Raw genomic sequence first — 24,793 nt, 5'->3', positions numbered from 1 at the left:
CAGGGCTCGGCATGGGTCACTTTTTCCACTAAAAGTCCCTTTTTAGAAACTGGTCATTACATATTTTCAGCCCCAGGTCACTTTTTCTACTTTTTTTAACAAAACAAACTGACCTCGGTCTCTTGTACTTTTCTGCTACCAGTGTTTCTCTTTTCTTCAAAAAGGAACTTTACCAGTTCAAGGTCATTAATGTTCTCCCTCCTTTCATTGAACTATTATCATTAACTCCCTTCCTGGGAGCATACCATGTGACGTCAGCATCAGGGTTTAAGCTATGGTCACATTTTTCGCAAAATGCGAAAGAAGTGGTACCCACTTTCGCAAAAATGCGTACAGGAAGTACAGAACGAGTAGACATCACACCATCAATCATTACATTAGCATTGTAGCATTTTGCTGAAGCTTTTCTCCCCATTTTCGCTTTTTTGCGAAAATTTTTTTATCTAGCTTGAACCCTTTTATTGAAAAGCCAGTCTGAAACAAACTGGCATGAAAGTAGTGGCGGATTACCGCACAGGTGCATGAGGCGCGCGCCTGGGGCCTCCAAATAGTTGTGTGCTTCATCCTACATATGAATTTACATGCGCATCAACAAATCTCTTGAACTAAGTACAGTATCTGCTCTCCCTTTTTTTTTTATGTATACTGTACGTATAAGAGTTATGGAAGAAAAACGGGAACTGAAAGAAAAGAACAATTTACAAGACGTAGCTCTCAAGGGCCAGTTCTTCCCCGACAAACAGAGAAGAGACATTGTAAAGCGATCATTCAGGGAGGGTCATTTTCAAACAGTATTTCCCTAAGGGCACAAGCAGGAGGAGGGGTGAGAACAGCAGGTCCTAATGTCTGTCCGAAATGAAAATTGGTGTGAAGGCATAAACAGATGTCTCATTCCACAGTATTAAATGCTTTTATGGGTGCCAATAATACGACAGCTTTGGTGTAAGGTTTTGTATACAGTATAATGGATAGCAAGATGGCTATCGGCAAGCGGCGACATTGACAGGAAGAGACACTCGTACTAATTAAAATAAATGTAGTAGAGCTCTTATTGTGATTTTGTCTCCCACTTGTTTGAATGAAATACTATAAGCTGGTTCAAACAACATATACATTTGCAATCTATGACTGGAACCATACGACCATATGACAAAAAAAAAGTGGGGTTTGAAATGAATGCTGAATGACATGCATTCTGAATCACATGATTTTTCTGTTTCTCTTTTAACACTCCCTCCCCGGCTGAAAGAAATCAAGGGGGTTTCATTTCCTTCTTTCTAAAAAAAAGAGCTACATTTTTGGATTGGTCAAGGAGGCTTGGGTAGACAACATCTTTGTGTCAGACCGAAAAGTGTTTATTGTTAATGTAATTGTAATGTGTGTTATTGTAATGAAAAAAATTTTCATGCCGATCCTCAAGATTTCCTTTAGGATTTAGATTGCATAATCTCCAAAAATAACTGTAAGCAAAACTAAAAATATATAAATTATCTGATAAATTTTTATTTGAGCATTTCAATTCAACTACAGTAGTCTCTCGAGAATTCGGTCGTGCGCTAATCCAGCACGTCCAGTAGTTCAGGATATTTAGGTGGTGTGGTGTCACTTTTCTCCTGATGCCCTAACCCCTTAACACGTTCTAATATTTCTTAATTGCTGATCGAGTCCTGACTATGTCTTTGCACGAAATTTCATATATTATTTCAATGGGTTTCTTCAAAGTTAATCCAGCAATTTCGGTAAAATCTGGCACACCGTGGTCTAATACATACCGGATTAGCGAGAGTCTACTGCAGGGGTCTTCAACCTTTGAGGCATAGCAGGCCATATTGAAACATTTTATAAAGTACTTGGGCCACAATGTTATACTGTGGCATTTTTCGTTATTAAACGAAGCGGGGGGGGGGCCATAATATAGAAGATTTTTATTCACTCTGAATACATATAATACAAAGGCAAAGGCCACAACAGGCAGAGTGCCCAACGAGGTGGCTGAAAGAGAAAATAGTAATAATTAATATAATAATAGTAAAAATAAAATAGAATAAACAAATAAAAAATAATAATTTCTAAAAAAAAATTTTTAAATAATTTCTTTCATTGACAATAATTTTAATTCATTCTGAAATAATTTCTTTCATTAAATTTTATTCATTCTGAAATAATTTCTTTCATTAAAAATATAATTCTTATATTTACTCTGATATAATTTCTTCCCTCTATTCCCTCTATTGAAGAAATGTTTTTCTATTAAATATTATCAGTATCTTTATATCAAATCAAATATATTATATTTGAGATATTATCAAATCTTTATTAATCAGTAATATTAAATTACTAAAACTATGACGGATCTCCATTTTTGCCGTGTGGCTGAAGGCACCAGGATGGACATCTTAGATTACTAAAAATATGATGCAGAATTTTACTGGTTTTTTTTTTTTTTAATGGGAGTGTGATTATTTTTCATCTAGTACCAGAGAATATCATCATATTTCCTTATCTTATTTTTGTGTTTATGGTTTTGGTGATGCAAAAATAAAAAAAAGGTTATGATTTTCATAATATTGTTCATTTTAGTGAACCATCTCGTTCTTATTAGGGCCAAAAGGGTGCAGTGGTGGATAAACACAAATTTGTGGGTGGGGGTGGTGGTTGTGACCATGTGTTCAATTTTTCAGGACGGTTCTGATTTTTTTTGGAGGAAATTCTGAATTTTCTCCCTTTTTTAAGCAAATTTATTTTCTTGGTTTGTTATTCAGTCAAAAATGTAGAAAACATTTTTTTTTTCCATTTAATTTTTCTGCTCTGGGGGGGGGGGGGTGTGACATGCCCTACCTTTAATCCGCCCCTGATAGGGGGGCCTCCCAAAATCATGATCCGCCACTGCATGAAAGGCGTACTACAACAAAGAATTTTTTTCCCTCCTCTACTACCATTCTTTCTTATTTCCTCATGTGCTCACTCGTTCTTTCATTTTCATCTTATTTTAAAATTCATCCTTTATTTTATTTTATTTTCAAAAGCTTTAGTCCTAAGGGCCCAATTCTTTCTTTGAGCATCACTCAAGTTACATTTGTTTGTTCTATTGTTAATTTTTTTTAATGCTATTTGAAATGACGATTTAAGAGGGCCCATGTAGAAACAGACTTGTGTGCAGCGGGAAAATACTATAGTGTATATATATATATAGCTGGCCAAGGTTAAAGAAGCGCACAGGTATTTCGAATTTACTTACAATAAAAATATATATATTTTTTAAATATCATATACAGTAGACTCTTGGTAACTCGACACCCCAAAAATATTGACAAACATGTCGACTTAAGTGGATGTTAAGTTAGCGAGGTTTCACTCTAAATTTTTGTCTGATCGTTTTTGCATACTTAGGATAATTCATAATTTCCTTGATTGAGATCTTTTGCAAAATCTTTTGCTTTCTCTTGAATTATTGGTCCTTATGAGATTGAGGTATTTGAACCACAAAAGAGTTGCCTCCTCTAGATCGATGAATACCGATTTATTATGCGTTTTCTGCTTGGTTCACAAGAAGATTTAAATGCTGAGAAAAAATTTCCCTCATTTTTAGCAAATGTTGAAATGGGTTCTGTGCAACTCTATATTCTTCGGCAAGTTCACTGAGTTTTCCTGATTCTAGTTTTTTGAAAATTTCAACTTTTGATTTTAAGGTTAAAGTATGAAGTTTGTGGAGCCATTGCATTCACGGTCGTCGATACTCACAATGATAACCAAATGGCATATTCAGCGTCTAACCAGGCTTTAGCTCTTTTTATTTTACTCCTTTTCCAAGAAATCTTAAAACAGAGTTCCGCCAAAAGCATTCTCTGCAACAGATACTATCAAAACTTACAATAGATGAGATTTTTATCCCCAATTAGTTGTTGAAATTGTCAACATCCAATAGAGATCACACCGCACTTCTTTTGACCATGAAAAGAATGAAAGACCTGTCCTGGAAACTCCATTAAAATAATAGGCCGTCCAAAGAGGTTTCAAACATTCATTCTTAACATGCACGCCCCCCCCCCACCCGTAGCGCAAAAAAAAGACTCGTCACATAGAACAAAGAAACAAAGGATTATCAAAGTACCCATGGACAACGTAAAAAAAATTCTTAGAATGGTAAAACACGAGAATTGTAAAAACCATTCGTAGTAAAGGGACAAAATTCGTAATGGAGTTAAGCCAAACATGTGTCGAGTTAGTTTCCCCTCTCTAATTAGTATTGGGCCAACCAAGGGAATGATAGATGTCGAGTTACAGAGAGTCTACTGTATATATTACATATTATCTCTGAAAAAAAAATCATCTGATTGAAAATCATGATCTATCTAGAAATATAAAATTTGTGCTATATTTTCTAACTGGATTTAAATCTCAGCAAGAAACCATAGCCCCAAATATGATCGAAAGGAGAACTATTTATGAAAAGATCACACAGAATCCTGCAATTCGACGTTTAGTTATATATATATAATCTGTCAACTGACATTAATTCCCGTCTGGCTGTAACTAATTTACTAATCTTCATCTATATTTAACTTAATCTTCACAATACTTAACATAGACATCTTACTCTCCATTCTTGGTGGTGTTCAAAAAAAAATCCCCTTTTAGGCCTCTTAAGTTAAAACGTTTTTGTGTCTCAGTAGTTGCTGCTACGGCCGCAATAGTAGAGGGCGGGGGGTCTGGTTCCAGGGGCACTGAACAAGGAAGGGTGCCGAGTTTACTCTTTCTGTCCAAAAAAATTGATACTGGCTCCGGGCGATAGTTAATTTTTATTCATACTTGTGGCCTTGGTTGCTACATATTGTGATCAGATCTAAAACTGAAGGAAGCAATGCCCTGGACGACATGTTTGATGGAATGGTATATATATGGTGAAAGGCAATAAATTCCTTTTTACAATTATTGAATTTCACTGTCAAGGGGCAATAAAATTACGTTTCTCCTCCAGAAAAAAAAATTATATTATGGCCTTGGTAAATCGGATGCCCTGGGTGGGGGCGAATTCACTGTTTTTGTTGGTTCACAATTACAGGAGGAGTCAGCGCTAACGGGGCAAAGTTTTTCGTCCTAAAATGGGTAACCCTGACAGCAGCATCCTTAAACTCTGTATCAACCCCATATGTCATTGGTTCAATTTTTGTGTTCATTTTATTCTAATTTTCGGTATTTCCTGTAATATTTCTATTAATTTTCGTACATTGCCGAATATTAGATTGATTCATATTATAAATTATATATATTTTTTTGTAATTTTATGTTTTATGTGCCTTGTCGGCCATCTTGAGTTGACCACCATGAAACATTGATTCCTTGGCACTTACAAGGTTCATGGGAAATTTACTGGGGAAGGCTGTGGACTCTGTTTTTCTGATAAAAATTACGGGGGGGGGGGGGGCAAAAATTATACTGGTTTTGAGTAATGGAGTAAATGTTTTTTTTGTAGGTATATATGTTGTGTGTAAAAAAGGAAAAAATATATTTGAAAATTTTTTTGAAAAACCAAACAACAATTTCAAAACTGCCACTCTTTTCAGTCCAGCCATCCAGCCATAGGTAGAGATGGGCTTGAAAGTCTTAGGGGTGCTGCACGATGATAATGTACGTGAATATCATATATTGATATAAAATAATAAATAATGATTTGACCAGTAAGTCCTTCAATGAGTGGCAATTTGTTGTTACTTTTTAGTCATATTTACAAAATATACAATGCATTGGGAATATAATGAAGTGCATATGTTGGTGCCAGAACTATTAATATAAGGCAAGGGGGAAAATGAATGACACAGAATAAACATGATCATAATATACCGACAAATAATAATAGGTAATATATATATTAAGCGGACAAAAAGCAAGTAATAAAACAAAAATTAATAGAAATGTATGGAATTCAATCCAAACAGAGCGAGCCTAGGCGAATACACATCAGCAGACCTGCTAACTCTCCAAATTTAGGCGGGGGACTCCGGATCTTTCATCCTTTCTCCCGCTATACGTATTTGTCAATTTCTCCGGATTGTGGCCGAAAATTAGATTTTATGCAAGCTTTCGCATTGTTTTCATGTCAATGATTGCCGTCATCGTTAGAGAAAATGCCTATAGAGGACAGTTGGGGTCATTTTCATCGAGCAGCCGTAAAAGCTGCTTTGTATTTTGAAGTTTTTTAAATTGTTTCTTCTGATTAAATATGTCTTCAAAAAGAAAATAAAACTTCAAGCTCTATAAAAAGCTAAATATATAAAGCTTTTAAGAGTTGATATATCCAAGGTTATCAATCACTGATAACATCCACGAAAGAGAAAAAAAACACTTATGTTTTATGAACAGTATATGTGGATGTGATTTCTCTTTCTATTCTGCATGGAAAGACTGACATGGAATTATATTCTGCTCGGGAGGGGGCAATGCAGAACCCGCCTTGGGGGAAGGAATGGAACTTTTTCTTAATTGATTAAAAAAATTTTTTTTTTTCAAATTTTTTTGATCGAGTCTATGAGTGCTGTGGGGGGTGGGGGGGGAGAGGGTTACCCCCTCGGAAGAATCTCTGGATTCCAAAAGTTGGTGTGTCTGCATCAAGATAGATATATTGAGTACATGTTATCAGTGATCAAACGTAATTGAACTACACTGAAGAGCCAAAACAACTTGTACACTTGCCTAATATCATGTAGGGCCCCGCGAACCCACAGAAGTGCAGCAACACGACGTGGCTTGGACTCGACTAATGTCTGAAGTAGTGCTGGAGGTAATTGACACCATGAATCCTGCAGGGCTGTCCATAAATCCATAGGAGTAAGAGAGGGGTGGGGATCTCTTCTGAACAGCACGTTGCAAGGAATCCCAGATATGTTTAATAATATTCATGTCTGGGGATTTAGGTGGCCAGCGGAAGTGTCCAAAGTCAGAAGAATGTTCCTGGAGCAACTTTGCAACACCCACACGTCCAGAATTGCTACATTGTTCTGCTGAAATTGTCCAAGTCTGTCTCAATGGACATGAATGGGTGCAGGTGATCAGACAGGATGCTTACATACCTGTCACCTGTTAAAGTCGTATCTAGACGTATCAGGGGTCCCATATCACGCCAACTGCACACGCCCCATACCATCACAGAGCCTCTACCAGCCCTGTTGACATGTAGGGTCCATGGATTCATGAGATTGTCTCCATACCCGTACACATCCATCAGCTCGAAGCAATTGGAACCGAGACTCGTCAGACCAGGAAATGTGTTTCCAGTCCTCAACAGTCCAATGTCTGTGTTGTCGGGCCCAGGCGAGGCGTAAAGCTTTGTGTCGTGCAGTCATCAAGGGTACACGAGTGGACCTTTGGCTCCGAAAGCTCATATCGATGATTTTTCGTTGAATGGTTCGCAAGCTGACACTTGTTGATGGCCCAGCATTGAAATCTGCAGAAGGGTTGCACGTCTCTCACGTTTAATGATTCTCGTCAGTCATCGTTGGTCCCGTTCTTGCATGATCTTTTTCCAGCCGCAGCAGTAACCGATCTGACAACTATGCCAGACACTTGTTATATAGGCGTTGCCGACCGCAGCGCCGTACTCTGATTGGTTCTATATCTCTTTATTTGCATATGCATGCCTGACCAGTTTTTTTGGCTCTTCAGTTTATATTAACGGGACCTGAAGTGATTTAAATATTTGGATCTGGGGTTAGAATAAAAAGGGCTGTGAAAAATTACATGATTCCAATCCTCAAATACCAAAAGGTTGCTATATGTTGATGAGATCTATAGAACGTTTTTTACCATTAACAAAAATTGATGTTCGATTAAATCTGAGTTGGGCAAAAACCCTTTTAACTGAGATATAAAAAGGGAGGAGAGAAAATATTCTTCCATCACACAGGAAAGTTGTTTTTATATCTTTATACTCAGAAAAATGTTTACTATTTACAATACGGCAGAAATCAGTTTGGATACTCTGGTTTTTTATACTCTCGATAATCAGTGGAAGATAAACTTTTGGGTGCGGTAGCCCAGGTCGTTAAGTTACTCGCCTGAAGTACCAAAGGATGTTTAGAGGTGTCGCGAATTTGATACCAGGTTTGTCCTTGTCAGAAAACTTTCTTGGCACGGGTATAACAGAAACGATGATATGACCACAGAAAAAATGGCTACCGCAGGCACCCATTAGCACACCAACCTCAATGAGTATAAAAAACAACGAAGGTTTTAACAACTGGATGTTGCGAAGATATATTTTGGAAAGAGAAAATTCAAATATGTCCCTGCGGGGAATCGAATCCACATCCTTTCACTTTCCGGGTGAACGCCCTAGACCACTAGACTACAGAGGCACCGAATCTCTCAATCTTTCCTTGGAGCTCATGTACACTGAAAGGGACCGTACATGGACGGCCGGACCAGACTCAGGCCAAGCTCACAACTGCTGACGCTGCCACCAGATGGCGACTTACACAAGGATGACGTCACTCTCCGCTATCGGAGCGTGATGTCATCCTTGTATAAAAAACAAGCCTGCTGTTTGGAATCGGCAATAAATTGTATGTCCCAGTCTAATTAGCTCTCGTGTGAACAAAAATGATCAAATGATAAACTTTTACGAGGCTTCGATTTTGTTGAACCCAAATAAAACCAAAGCCAGTGCTGTCAAGAATATTTTTAACTTGTAATGCCGAATTATTTTTATTAGTGGACGAATTACAAGATTGAAATAGTTGGTCATAACTAGAGCCCGGATTATATGCACTTAAAAACTGGCAAAATATGCTCTAAAAATATGCAAATATGCACTTAAAAAGGCTAAAATATGCACTTAAAAAGGCTAAAATATGCACTTAAAGAGGCTAAAATATGCACTTAAAGAGGCTAAAATATGCACTTAAAGAGGCTAAAATATGCATTAAAAATGCCAAAATATGCATTTAAAAATGCCAAATATATGTCATCTTTACACACACATCCATATATTTTTCTGCCACCTCGTTATACGCAATTTGCCTGTTGTGTCCTTTGTATTTGTATTTGAAAAATCGTGAAAAAAGTTAAAAATTCAAAAATATGTACCAAAAATGGGAAAATATGCGCTAAAAAAATTACTATGCAAAAAAAAAGAGAAGGCGTGTTTTTAAAATGCATATTTTCTATTTGTTAGTGCATATTCATTCACCTCCTCACATAAGCATATACTACGTATGTATAAATAACTTCTAAATGTTTTTTATTTAAGCATTTTCAATTTCTGGATTGTCGTGGCTATTCAGTAACGAAATAACAGTAAAAAAAGAATTTATAAAAGAATTGAACGTTTTTGACGCTTACGCTGAAACAGTTGATATTTGGAAAAAAAATCCTACCTGCAGGAAAAAACCCAGATGTTATGAAAATATTTTGAGCAACATTCATTTGAAAACTACGAAAAAGTGATTTAGCTTCAATAAACCTTCACAAATATGCACTTATTCTGAAAATTCTTTGATTTTATGCATTTATATGCATTAATGCTGGAAAGGGCCAAAATATGCAAATGCATATGCACATATGCATTTGCATATTATCCGGGCTCTAGTCATAACATATTCTTGTCAAACAGGATTGTTTCATTTCAAGCTAACGTATCCAGAATTTTAAAATATATTTTTTAAATGAAACACTGAGGCTTGGGCGACCAAGTTCAGCTCTCAGAGCTTACCCGGGGTATTTCTAGAGACTATTAATATCCTTTTAGCAAAAATACTAAATATTTTATCAATAAATTGTAATACCCAAATGGGAGATGTATATGAGGCTATTGGAAGCAAAAGGGAATCAAAGTTTTAAGGCCTTGACCAAGGAATTATTATGAGCTCCTCCAAGTATTTTTATTACTGGTTGTATTCCTTTTTTTTGACTTTGCCAGAAAGTGTAAGTATACTGTATGATATTTGCCAGAACTTGAGAATGGGACCCCAAGTATATGTAAGTCGAAGTGGTAGTTAGTTGTTGACCCCTAAAATACCATTCATCATATTTGGACAATTTACCTGATTTTTTGAATATAATAACTTGAGTTTCATTAATATTAAAGTCAATCAAAAAGTTGTCACAAAAACCCTGGAGTATATCTATTTTTCTTTGCATGTTTTTTTTGGGAATCTGATAAAATTACTGCATCATCCTTGTACAGAAGTGCATGTATACCAGTGGTATGATTTATAAAAACTGGTGAAATACTAGAGGAATTTAGACAGTCCGAGTTCTTTAATAAAAATAAAGAAATGTAAGGGAGATAAAATTTCACCCTGCAAAATCCCTTTAGTAATATTTATTGCAGCACTTAGCCCATCGCGGGTTCTGATTCTCACTTTTGCCTTAGCATACATGTCAGAGTATCTTGATAAGTTTATCACCGATTCCTATGGATCTCAGAACATGCCAGAGTAGGGAATGGCCAACACTATCAAAAGTGTTCTTGAAATCAATAAAAATATCATAAAGTTTACCCCTAGGTTTAAAAATATATTTCTTCATGAGGTTATTCAAAATAAAAATTTGGCCAGTGGTTGAAAAATTAGAACAAAATCCGGCTTGTTCCCTTGGAATAATGTCTTCTTCATTTAGCCAGATATTTAATCAATTATTCAAGGCGGAGGTAAATAAATTGGTCGCTACTGAGATCAAAGAAATGGGTCTAGTTCTCTGGTTGGGTGGGGTCACCTTTTTTATACACTTGTACTTTTTGATTGACTTGTACCTCGATCCAGGAAACTGGAAAACATGATTTTTCAAAGATATTATTGAATATTTTTAGAAGCCTTGAAAGATTCGCAGGTCTCAAACTCTTCAAATATTCAGGTTTTATGAGATCACTTCCATGAGCCTTTCCACTTTTCATATTCTTGAGGGCAAACAAAAGTTCTTCCAAAGAAAACAGGTTGTCCAAAATAGGATCTTTATGTGCAAGAGCCGACTCGAAACTGGAGGGAAAAATTTATACTTGATTGTTATTAGTGGATGAAAACAGATTTTTAGAACTTGAAAAATCAAATATTTCTTGAGATCGAGATTTTCTAAGAGCAAAGAGTTCTATGAATAAATTTTTAAAAAATTATGTCAGTCCTCGTCAAACCATGTTGGTCTGTTATGGTAAAACTCACGATTGTGTATGGTATGAATAAGATTCAGTCCAGTAGCAACATTAAAGAGTCTCAATGAATATGTTTGGAGTTATTTCTAAATCGGGGGAATTCTAGAAAAAGAATTATTAGATTTCGTGTCAAACTCATCTGAGCAATCTGTATTCCAGATTGATCTTTTGTAGCTTGTTAATGATCTTTTGTTTTGAGGGACAGTAGCTGAGATAAATTTAGCACTAATTGGAAAATGATCGGGGAAAGAGTCATCCAAAATTTTGAAGTCATGAAAAAATTGTATGTATAAATCATATGAGATAGCAAATAAATCAACCATTGCAGGGATAATATGTGAACGCACCATGCGTATCTCCCCTTCAATAACCAATAAGATCAAGTTGTTAGTTAAGAAAAAATCATATAAGCAATGGCCACGCTCGTTATTTATCTTATCCATCAAAGCTCTAGTAACACTATCATTTTCATCATACATAATAGAAAAATGTCTTATCACCTAATCTTGCATTAAAGTCTCCAACAATTATAACATTATCAAAGTTACAAATCAATTCAGACAAATCTGATGGAAACTGTCTAAAATTTGTGTTATATTCTTTGCTAAGAAGGAAATAGCCAAAACTGTTAAAAACATTTTAAATCATTCATCAAAGAAAATTCGGCAATAATAGAGAATCTAGTTTGTGAGACAATTTTTAGATTTTTAATTTTATTGGTTTTATAACCTCCCCTTGTATAAGAAATTAAGAGAATTTGAAGACTTGGTCGATTATTTCTAGAACTACTGTACAGATTTAAATTAAATTTGATATGTACATACATTGATACAATACAAAACAAATAACCATTCAATAATTGTGTGTAATACACATGCATGATCTTGCGTAACACTCGTTGGAGTCTGAAGGTATGAAACAGCCGTTGCAGAATAAAAAAAAAAATTAGTTAATAGAGGGAATGGTCCCCTCTTACAGATATACAGGTCTCGCAGCGTGATTTCATACTTTAAATAAGGCAGTTTATCATTTCCTGTGACAATTGGTCCCTCTCGTTCAGCAACGCTGTTTTCATTCCCTGGGGGGGTTGCGAGTTATAGGGTTAAGGTCTGGAGTTCTGGCTGGCCAATCTATCCGGTGAATATCCTCACTCTCTAGAAAATCGTCGAGCAGAAGAGCTCTATGTGGCCTCGCGTTATCGTCCATTAAAATGAACTCGGGGCCAACTGCACCCCTGAAAAGGCGAACATACTGCTCCAAGACCTCATCCCTATACCTCACACCAGTCACAGTGCCTCTTTCAAAGACATGGAGAGGTGTGTGGCCATCCAACATGATGCCTGCCCAGACCATTAAACCTCCTCCGCCATAATGGTCGATTTCGCGGACATTAGAGGGTAGGTAGCGGGTCCCTGGTTCTCTTCATATGGACGTACAGCGAGAATCGGTACTTAGGCTGAACCAGGACTCATCAGTGAAGAGAACGGTCGCCCATTGATCCATACTCCAATCTCTATGCTCTCTGCACCATGATAAACGGATTCTCCTGTCTGTAGAAGTGAGCGGGATGCAAACAGCAGGTCTTCTTGCAAACAACCCTCTCTCATGAAGTCTTTTGGAAACAGTCACCCTTGATACACAGGTTTCAATGGCTGCATACAAGTCACGAGAGAGCTGAGAAGCTGTAGCACTCCTGCAAGTATAATCAACAAATGGAGATCTTCTCTTGTCGTCGTGGCTCTTGCCCAGGCTTTCTCTCGATGGATCCGGTATCCTGGAACTTTTTCCATAAGTTACATACGACGCTGGGTACTAAATTGAACTCTCTACAAATCTGGACTTGAGATTGGCCTGCTTCTAGCCTCCCCACAATTCGCCATCTCATTCCATCATCTAAACGTTGGTGGTTACTCATTTTTATTGTTACAATTTGAAATTAACCGATTGCTGCAAAATAACACCAAGAAATTTGCCGAGGTGTGCTAGCGAACGAAATGAGTCTTAACTTACGCATGCTTATAAAGCCGGTTTCTCTACTGGCTCCACCTACACACACGCTTACGTATTTGACATACAAGATTTGCATTTTTGTCTAGAAGCAGTGGTTTACATTCAGTTCAGTTCTTTTCATGAAATTCAATAAAATATGTAAATTCTATTAATTTATTTCACCAGTGTAATATGATTCTCCTGCTCGCCTTGCCTGTCCTTGAAATTTTGACACCAACTTGAACGGTTGAATATGCGGATAATACATTAGGGAGAATGAAATGATTTGCATTCCAAGTTTCAGCAAGACAAAATATATCATGCGATAATAAGTCTTGAAAAATCGGGAAATAAAAATTTACTAAAAAATTGGGAAATCCTGCCCTAATACCCACAAAACATCCCAATCCAGAAGTCTTGTTCGATGACGTGGGGGCCCATTGCTGAGAGATACTTTGCAGATAAATTATATTGAATGTACAGTATATTGTACTGTATTTTTTTATAGGGCTGTGGTTCCCAATCTGTTTGTTGCAGCACTTTCTGGGTGCTGCAGACAGGGCCATAACTAAGAGTGTAGATTATTGCTGTCGAGTTGGGGGGAGGGGGCTGAAACAAATGTAGTTTTACATCACCTCCACAGTGTAGAAATCGATGACTTTGAAAGATAGCTTTTGTTTCCCTGAAAATTTGCCATCCTCTCAAAATTGCTGCCCAGGACCAAAAGTTTTTGTGGAAACATCACAGTGTTTTACACACCACTCGTGATTTTTCTGCAGTGGCTGATGAAATGATATTCAAATACAAATTTCTTTGAAATTTATTTTCCCTGTTCCCTGGGCCGACGGAGCCATTTGAGGCCACTCCCAATACATTTTGTGAGGGAACTGAGGGCCCCCAATAATTTCTGTAAAAACAATGCAATGCACCCTCCATGGCTCCCACATAGGGCTGACAGGGCTCTAGCCCTGGTGCCTGGGACAATTATCATTTTTTGATTTTTCATGCTATAAATTTTGGCCCGTGAAAAATCTGGTTCTGGGGACCCGACAAATATTCCAGCCTACGGGGCCCTGCACCAAGATGTGGGGGCCATGGCACCCTCTCTCTCTCCTGCGTACGCGCTTGTGTCCCATATATTCGGGACGACCAGAATAAGAGGGCCATCATGGCCCCCACATCCTGTAGCGGGGCCCTAGGCTGGAATCTTTTGCGGGCCCCTCGGTCAGACTTTTAACGGGCCCCTTCTGTAGTTAGTTTATAGCGTGAAAAAGCAATAAAATGATAACTATTCTGGGCCATGGGGCCATGCCACGGCGTATTGCAATTAAGCTCTTTACGGGGCCAATACATCCAAATGAATTTTATTGATCATTTAAATTATTTTTGCGGTGAATAAATACTCAACAGCGTATTTTTTTGGTGGTACTAACAACATGATTCAGAAAAGATGCCAACAGCAACAGAAATTTCAGGGCATGTGATGATAATGTTACCTCTCGATATAACAATAATCCCTCTACAATAATATTTTTTCTTGGTCCGTAATCATTATCAAGGTTTCACTGCATTTCATTCAGCTATTCTTTATTTGTCTCGGTGTTATTAGTCATACAGTATTTTGTCAAAAATGTTTCGGCCCGGGCTCCTGAACTCGATAGTGAAATATGGCTCTTGGAGTGTACTTGTTTTGGTTTCAATCATTATCGGTCTATCTTTCGACCTTTCTTTTCCTCCTGCATCGTCTAGATGCCTCCTTCCCGAAGGGTCACGTTTAAACAAAAGAAGATATGCTTTTACAGCGGGAACAAGAAAGGACCAAAGCACCTCCACCCCATATCGTCTGATGCCATCCAGAGATGCACGCCTTCGGGCACCTACGATTGGCACCGAGGGAGAATGATAATTGGAGATCGAGTGTCGTTGTTGACCGTGAGAAAAATACAAATTGTTACAAAAAAACAAAGGACAATTCGATTGTGATTTTACAAAAAGTATTGAAATGAAATTTTGAGATTTTTTTATTAAACTTGTTTTTGGGGGGCAATTTTTTTAATCATAAAAATTGTTTTTCCGAGCCAAATATGGGAAACGTATCCACGCGAATTTTTTTTTTTTTTTGGAGGGGGGGGGGGCTGAGCCAGGTCTTCAAAAATGTTGGGGGGGCTCGGGCCCATGGGCCGTATACAAGTTTACGCCTATGAGCCCTGTTATAAATATCAACTTAAAAAATCTCAAACATCAGTCTTGGTTATAATTACAACTCTGCAAAACTTTTTGATTGCTGAATTTTTTATCATTAAAATAGAGTTTAATTGTATTTTGTTTATGCACTTTTTTTCAAGTGCCTCTATTTCCTCTTGAATTCATGGATGTTTGTCAAATTTTTATCTATGTGGAATGTCGTTTTAGGAGAAACTGCTGATACTTTGATTGCTCTTCGTTACTGCAAGCAGCGTGGTGCACTAATTGTTGGAATCACAAATACTGTTGGTAGCAGTATATGCAGAGAAAGTCATTGCGGTATCCATATCAATGCAGGTCCTGAGATTGGTGTAGCGTCTACAAAGGTATATTATCTTTCATCAAAATCTTTTGTACAATTTCGTAGTCGTGTCTTGACAGATTCATATACATGGATCTGTTTTTCTTCCTTTGATTTATGGTAATTGTACCACAGGATTGAATTGCATTTGTTTGAATAAGCCAATTTTTTAAAATTTTCATTCACATGTAACTGTCCAAAGTCGTGCTCCAACTTAACGTTATTTCCAGTGGACATAAAATTGCATTTTCCACAAACTGTTGCTAAAGCAAGGATGGCATAAAACTGTTTATGAATTTTCTATTTTTTTTAATTTTGTGTTTGCTATTTTTTTATTTTTTCTGGAAATCACCATATTTTGGTTTTAATGGATAATTTTTTGCATAATAATAAAGGATATATTTCTAGGTAAGATGATAAAATTTTGTTTAAAAAAAATCATAATTTGTAAAGTTGTAGCTATTATAGTATATAATTTATCCCTCTTTTTTTCAATTAATTTCCCTTAATATATTTGTGCAGAACCGCAGAGCGGGTCCATTTGACCCAAATCAAACTTCGTTTTCATTTATCTCGCAAACATAGGTGCCAATGTTAAATAAACTTCTGTGACTTTCATGATATAAATATTAATTCATGAAAATTTTATCTTTACATTTCATGCTTCAGAGCTATAAGCACTTATACCTAGAACCACGGTTTGGGTCATTTTGACCCAACGTACTATTCTATAGGAAAAAGGGGGGTGTAGAATTTTCTTTGAAGTGGTTACCCTTTCTAAAATTATTTGTAAATAAAGATAGTGAAGAATACAGGGGCTGTACTACCTGCTCATGCTTATTCTCATCCGATCCGAATTATAAGCATCAGTTCATAAGCATGACGTTAAGAATAATCCGAAAAACTATACCAAGGAATTATTCGTAGCTCACTCCTTGACGTGAAAGAGGGAAAATCAAAGAAATCACTTTCTACACAGGGAAAAGCGATTTTTCCCTTTGGCTGATCGACCACTGACCAATCAAAATTAAGCTTGGGGTACACAACTACTACTATACATTTACTGAATTTTTTGTTCAGCGACGGTGACAACGCAATTCATTTTTAATGCACGTGCAGAACATTTGTGTTGTTTTCTTTCCACATTCTTTAACGTCAAAAATGGAAGGTGTTAGCGGGCTATTGGCTAGATACTTTTTTTTTTTTAATGGGGAGGATGAAAAATAAGAGTATATGAAGAGTTATTTCTATAATTAAAATATATTTTTCAGCGTGTAAATATTATTCAGAAAGATATTTCAGCATTCTAATTAATTTATTGAAGTTCTTTTTAAGCCGTACGTCATAATTAATTACCAAAATCACATTGGGATAATAATGTATTGTCCTCCATTGCCTATTTTGATGGACGGGGGTGATTATTACTTTGCTTCATTTATTTTATATATATATATGTATATAATTTTAGGATAATATAATTATATCCTCGAGAAATATACAGTGAAAAAAAATCTCAAAAATATAGCTGTGGAGGGAATTATCGTTATATTGAGTATCGTTGTAGCGAGGTTTCACTGTATACTACACTTGGATTTTTAATTGAATCCGTCCAATCAATTGTAAAAAGCCGACGAAATTTCAGTTTTCTTTCAAGAAAAAACACCACTTAAGTCATCGTAATAAATTTTTCATTTTTCGTATTTTCCACTCGCGATGGCGAGTTGAGAATACGATCATCTGATGCTTAAGAAGTGGGTCTCCCCTATCCTTATTGTCATCCGAATATTCAGAGAAATATGATGCTTGTTTTCGGAGGGAGAATGCAGCTAGTACGGAAATTTCCCTTTTATGCTTATATTGTCATAATCGGCGGGGATACGGATTGGATTCCCGATAAGCAGAAGAGATAATACAGCACCAGGTCTTTCAAGGCCAATTCATTGTCAGAGCATATATTTTTTTTTCAATGGAGGAATGGCGAGCTAAATATTTTTTCCTTTGTAAACTTGAATACCTGGAATTCTGACGGGACTCTAAAGATTTTCGAAGAGTAAAAGCTTAACTCTAAAAAATGTGTAGTTGAAATTTCTGTAGGCAAACGATGTCGCAGAAAAAATAAAATTCTGGCTTGTACCAAATACGTTTTGCACGGATTTCCAAACCTTGGGAAGTATCAGCATCCAATGAATCTCTTTCAGAGCACATAGTGATGCAACTGATCAAGCCATTTGAGAACAAGGACAGAAATGCCTCAACCGACATCTTTTTTCACTACACTGAAGCTGGCTCAAATGCTAAAAGCCAAAAAAATATGAGCTTAGTAGAGACAGTGAGACGAAATCGAAGAACAATATTATCTGACGTAATAAATATAGTGAAACTGCAGTGTTGTATGGAACAATGCCACAATGACAATTTATCAAGGAAAGAATGATATAAGTTTTTCATTAATCAGCACTCTTCATCTGGCAGTAGTTTAGCCCCAAAAAGCTTCCACACATGCACACAAAGAAACTATTTCACACTATAATTCAACGAAGTGTAACAATCGTAGTTGTAGCGATCGAATACTCAGAAAATATTCGGTGAAGGTGGCATCACAGACGTTTTCTACAACATCCTGGATCTCAATATAAAAATAGTCCTGGATTTTGTATAGAGCAGTACAGAAGGCCAGAACTATTTTTTGAAAGTAGTTCCTTTAAAGTCTTATTGACGAGCTGCATTTATCATACGTGCTGCCCTTGAGCAAAAGGAAACGTTCGTGCACTCTTGATCATGTAACTGTTCGTGAGCAATGAAAATAATAAATAAAAATAAACGAGTCTGATGTCAGGTAAAATGAAAATGTGGAAACACTTAATTTTTGCATGGGTTGTGCAACTTCAACATGCGATGAATATTCAAGAATAATGAAAAAAAAAGCTATAAATTCCACTTATCAGTAATAAATCAATACTTATTTGACAGAATCATATTACTTTCTCATACTCCATTTGACACGCTTATTTTACATCTTTGTCATATTATGGGATTACTGAAAAATGTTTTTGGACTGAATAGAGTAAATAATGTATACTAAATCTTATTTTTTACTGAATTACGTCATTTTTTAGCTAATTTTGAAGCCTATTTTATATTCATAAACAAATAGTTTTCCTTTATGAATACACAATTAAACAACATTGAATAAGAGTTGGGGAAAACCCAGAAACCGAAAAGAAATTCCTGTTTTCGCTATGAAACACAGTTCTTTCACAATTTGGGTCGATTTGACCCAGTCCGCAGTTCTAGGTATCACAATGTTTGTTTACAAGTATAGTAACTGAAAACTATATAGAAATGAACAACTATAGATTGCCTGTCTTGGATTCACCTAATTCTATAAAAGAGTTTCTAAATACCGATGAAAGAGCTTTTAATACGGCATTGAAATATAATGTTTGTAATGTGAGAAGTATGAGAAAAAACGTTAATAATTTTATGGCATTTTTAAAATATACTAATAAAGATTTTGATGTGATATGTTTAACTGAAATTATATATATTATATATCTGGATTAGGAATATGAAGTGAAAATATATACAATCCCAGGTTATTATAATTGTCGTGAATATAACAAATCTGGAGGGGCTTACATGCGTATATATACATTAGAGAAAGTATAAAAGCCAATTCAATTTATAGTCAATTTCAGACAGCAGAAATTTTAATACTAAAAATTTGATTTCAATGTTTTTTTTACTGTTTTATAGATCTCATAATTATACCATTATAATTATATCATAATTATACAATTTAATGATGAAATTGGAATATATTTGAACAAGTTTAAAAATTGGAATATGGTAATTATGGGCGACATGAATGTGAACCTATTCAATGATATTGACATAAATATTAGTGAATATTTGAATTTATTCTGTTTAAATGGTTTTTCTTCATTTGAAAAATGTGTTACAAGAATCTGGTTTACTGATTCAACTGACCATGTTTTTTACAGTTCGCTAAAAAATCATTTTCAGTGTAAAATGGGCGTATATGATGCGGAAATTACTGATCACATCTACTAATTGGTTACATAAGAAAATGTTCACCATATATAATAGCCCAAAAAATTGAATAAAAAAAATTTGCCGGACCTAACTTTTGAGTTGGATATTCATGCAATAACATTGATTTAAACTTTTTATTTGTATCTTCTCAAGCACGGAAATGAAATTAGTATATGTCTCCTCATTGTCTTAAAATATCCAATTGCATCAATCCATATAGTTTAGGATGTTTTGAAATTAATTATGGGCCCATAAATTACACTGAAGAAATTCCGCAGCTTTAATCTAGCATTGTTTGAAGCAAAAGCAGGCAAATCGGTAACTTGAGCTTTAAGAAAATTTTTGAAATATCTTGCACCCATCAAAAAGAAAAAAAAATTCATTTCTATGCTTCTTTAATTGTGATTTATGTCTTTCATGAGTTGCACAGGAAGTCGTCATATTGGTTACCTTATTTACGATTTGTATGTCCCTCAAGAGAGAAGGAAATATCACGTGATCCAAAAAGCCTCATTACGATTACAAACACGAATATTCATGTCACACGTCTTCTTTTTTTTTTTTTTTAATTCACTGCAATTTGAAGTGGCGCTTTATTTCCCGCAATTGACGACTTTTCTGTGATTTTAGCACGAGATAAAGACTTTGCTTACTTTTGGCATCATTTGGCGATAATTGACATTGTCCCGTATTTCGAATCCCAATTTCACATATTTTTCTCGAGCAAGTATAGTCGGTTTAGTAATAAGCAATTCTTTATTTAGAATCTCTATATATCCCGTATTTCCACTGATGAAATATGGTAAACCTATGTATACCAATTTTTTTTTCCGTGACCGACACACCACGGTCACTTTCCCTCGAATAGATGAGTTATTTATACGCGTGATTTATACATTATATTTGTTCATAAATCCGTAGATAAAAATCTCGGTTACTTCAGCAAGTTCCATTTATCAATGATGAAATATTAACACTAGAAAGATGGACGGGTGTCTTTATGACCTTGCACGCTTTTTAAGCCTACATATCTCTGCTAAGAATAAACCGAACCACCTGAAATTTCTGGACTTTTCCTGAATTATGTTCTTAATGAAAAAAACTTTGGTATACAATATCTTTTTAAACAACGAAGATACGAGTGGATAATACCTAGAAAGGCGGAAGGGGGTCATTGTAGCCCTTCCTTATATCTTAGCACCTTATGTGGTAAATACTATCATCGTCACAATTAATTTCTAAGTAGGTTATCTTTCTGCAAGTCTTTTGCATTTGACCTTGCGTGTGACCTTTCTTTTCCCCTCATTCTTATCTGTAAGTGTTGTCAGCAGGTGTCATTTTTGGTTTTTGTCAAGTATTCTTGCCATATTATCCGATAAATTGTTTATTCTGGGACGTAGAAAATTTGAGTGTATGTGATCTTTTCAAACAGTTAGTTTCGAATGACGAGAAAACTTATATTCACTGAAGAAATATTCCAGGAGACGCAAAGATTAGATGAAACTCTGGAAGCAGTGATGATGAAAGTGCAGAAGAGCATAGATCTACCCTATGCCAAACTGTGGAGAAGAAAGTAGTGGTTCCGATGACGAAGATTTACATGAAAATAAAATTATTTCTCCACTGGTGCCTCAGTTGGTAGAAAATAGAATGCCATTGAGAAACAAGAAACGTAAATTCGTGAGAAAAGTTACTCGTCATACCTTGTTGAAGCCACAGAAACTATCTAAGAAACTGCAGCAGATGGGAGCATAAGAAGAATCATAGAATCTTCTTTAATTTTAGGACGTCGAGGCATAGACTAAAGATATAATTATATACTATAACTCTGTGCGTCGAAGATCGCAAAAAATACTGAGAGAAAATCAAGGCTCCACATTTTATGCGTCAAAAGACATAAATGAAAGTGTTCTGAGTTCGTGATGCCTTATTTTTAGAGGATGAAATGATGCAATATGTACAGAAGCTGGAGCCCATCATCGTCTAAATGAAACTTCTTGGTCAATTTCTTTGCTTGAACTGGATGCTACGATATCCATTATGTACGCAAGAGGTCTATATGGTGCAAAAAACTTTCCCCTGAATTCATTGTGGTCGTCAATTTGGGGGTTTCCCATTTTTCCCCCAAACAATCACAAGAGATCGTTTCAAAGAAATTTTGAAATTCACGCAATTCAGTCTGAAAGATTAAAACTGACCAATTTGCTCTTGTATCTTCACTATGGAATTCATTCATAGAATACAGTGCAACTTGGTACAAACCAAGGCCCAATCTAACTGTGGACAAACAACTTTTACCCTCAAAAAGATGTCCATTTACAAAGTATGTCCCAAGTAAGTCAGATAAATTTGCGATAAAATTCTGGCTGCTTGACTGCGTTGATTCCAAATATATTCTAAACTTGTAGAAAATCCGTTTGGATAACACGAGCAGATAACATCAGACCAGCAAATCAACTTATCTATGAATATGTAATTTGATTAGTTGAACCTTGTATAGGAGAAGGTCGAAAAATAACAATTATTTTGCATCACTGAGATTATGTGCATTTTTGAAATCGAAATTGACAAGCTTGGTTGGGACCCTTCAAAAAGACAGTCATGAGGTACCGCCAAAAAAGAAACACAGGATCTATACTCGTCTATAGTATTTAAAACTGGAATTGATATCACGCTGACATGTAATCAGGGGAAAAAGATTAAAAATGTTCTAGTTCTGAGTTCACTTCATACTGATATAACTTTAAAAAAAACATCATAAAGACCCCAGAAACAGTTGCCTACAGTAACGAAACTAAATATGGAGTCGACATTGTGGATCAAATGTTGCGATTATACACAACCAAGACTGAAAGTCGTTGCTTGCCAATGCATGTTTCCGGGAAAAAAAAAAAGACTAAAATTCTGTGAAATTTCAATTTGCGAAATTGGCAAAATTGTAATATTTTATACCGCCCCTCAACAGAACCCTTTTCACAAGAGCCAAAGAACAACTTTTCTGGAAAAAAAACGACAAAAATTCTGGGAAATTTTAATATTTTATACCGCCCCTCAAGAGATCCTTTCTCACGACAGCGAAAAGGACATTTTTTTGGGGAAAAAAAACTTGTCACATTCATCAGCAATCTATTAAAATTTATAATTCAACAAGAATCTCTTATTTTATTCGGCGCATTTGGCATCCTGCTGCTTATATAATGAAAATTTTGTCAATGTTTGTTTTACAGATGAAGAATTTCATACTTTGCCTGATCGACTAGTCATTCTATAGAACGCCTAGGCAAAGTATAGAATAAAACCGGTATTTCATACTTTGCCTATGAAACGACCAGGCATTGTATAGAATACCTGGATTTCATACTTTGCCGGTAACATATACAATAAATAAAAATTCGAAATCTTCAACTTAGGCTAAATGCTAACAAAACTAAATGGGTTCTTTTTAATTTAACTCAAGCACACAGATTTAATGAAATTTCATGAATGTAATGACTTTTTCCTTCAAATACTACATGTAACTGTTCATACCAGTTCCGTCATTTAGGGGGGGGGGGTATTAGCCCCCCCAATACACTAAAAATGGAATATACATACAAATATATATACATATATTGAGTACATGTGCTTTGCCCCCCCCCCCCCTCTGGAAAAAGTTGAAATGACAGCCCTGGTTCATACATTGAAAGAATACAGCATTATAAATATCTTGAAATTATTTCGGCTAACCTAAAATGGGAAAGATCATACTGATCAAGTTGTTAATAAATTACGAACAATTACAGCAATGACGTATAAATCTAAGGCTATCATCTCACACCAAAGTTTGAAAGAAGTGTTTTTTAGCATGGGTGATCCCACATATTTTATATGGACTAAAAGTTTGGGGAACATAAAAATTCAATCTATACTATCAATTTTTGATTGTTTGTGATGTTACATTCTACAAACCAATAGTTCTTCACATAATAAAGTATCATTAATCCAATTTAATATATGTCAACTTTATCTGTATAAAGTTTTACTATTCATGTATAAGAATCCTAATTGGTATTCCAGAGTGAATATACACAGAAGCACTACGAGATCACAATATTTATATCATATACCATTACCTAAAAAAACAATTTTCAAAAAATCTGTTTCTTGCAAAAATGTTTTCTTGCTCCAAGATTATGTAGAGAATTTGATATTATTAGACAGCAGCAATAATTTTATGTGTTTAAAAAGGCTATAAAAGATCGTATACTGGAAATAGCAGATATTGAGAGGTTCGTTTAGTTTGATGGTTAAGGAAATTGCAAATTAAAAGGAGTAAAATTTGTTTATATATTATAGGAAAATATATCTATTTTAACACATCAGACTAGTATAACATTTTAAAGCAATATATTTTGTGGTGTGACTTGCCTGCAGCAATTGTAGTAAAACATATCTTTGTATGTTGCCCAGAAATTCTCTATGTAATTTATCAATACGACCCATAGAAGGTTATTTATATCACTTTGGGTCAAAAAGTGTTTGTTTATATATATAATTTGTCTGTTTTGTCCATTGTGGTGTTAGTTCAATAAAAAAAAATAAACATATCTTGTCAAATTCATATTGAAGTCATTCATATTGAATCACTTTTCTTCAAATAGGAGTATAATAAATTGACAAGTAGACTTGTTTCCATATTAAAAATCAGCACTTGTTTATATTTATTCAACTTGACGGTCTGAAATAAGTGTAACGTGATATTATTTTGGATCTTAAATTACATGCATGTGTATATACGATTAATACAATTTTATTACTAACTCTTGTAATCTGATACATTTATGTTGGAACCTCATACATTATAACAGTGAATGATTAACTTTTTCCCATTTAAATATGAAATTTTCCTCCAAAGCTAATTTTTTAAAACTTTCTACCTAATGGCCATCTGATATAGCATCTGTTTTCTGTGGAATGATGGATGATGGGGCTCATTATAATGAGCATCGGCTATATTTATCCAATAGGGAGATTTTCGGTAGACCTTTCTGTTTTTAATAAAATGTGACAATTTATTAGTTCAT

General features: G+C 35.4%; 1 protein-coding gene across 4 annotated transcripts in view; it reads left to right on the top strand.

Annotated features, from left to right (window-relative positions):
* LOC149086558 (glutamine--fructose-6-phosphate aminotransferase [isomerizing] 2-like) overlaps positions 1-24,793 on the top strand; it is a 222,453-nt gene that overhangs the window by 185,135 nt on the left and 12,525 nt on the right. For all 4 annotated transcript variants that reach the window (XM_089256034.1, XM_089256032.1, XM_089256033.1 and 1 more), the window contains one exon: positions 15,542-15,699. In XM_089256034.1, the coding sequence (XP_089112160.1) occupies positions 15,542-15,699 (158 nt within the window). The remainder of the gene's footprint in view (positions 1-15,541; positions 15,700-24,793) is intronic.

This window comes from Pholcus phalangioides, unplaced genomic scaffold, assembly GCF_987345545.1.
Source record: "Pholcus phalangioides strain wild (caught in Gottingen) unplaced genomic scaffold, Ppha-v1.0 ptg000004l_1, whole genome shotgun sequence".
Taxonomy (NCBI): Eukaryota; Metazoa; Arthropoda; class Arachnida; order Araneae; family Pholcidae; genus Pholcus; species Pholcus phalangioides.
Note: the sequence above shows the minus strand (reverse complement) of the source record. Positions and strands in the feature narration are given on the sequence as shown.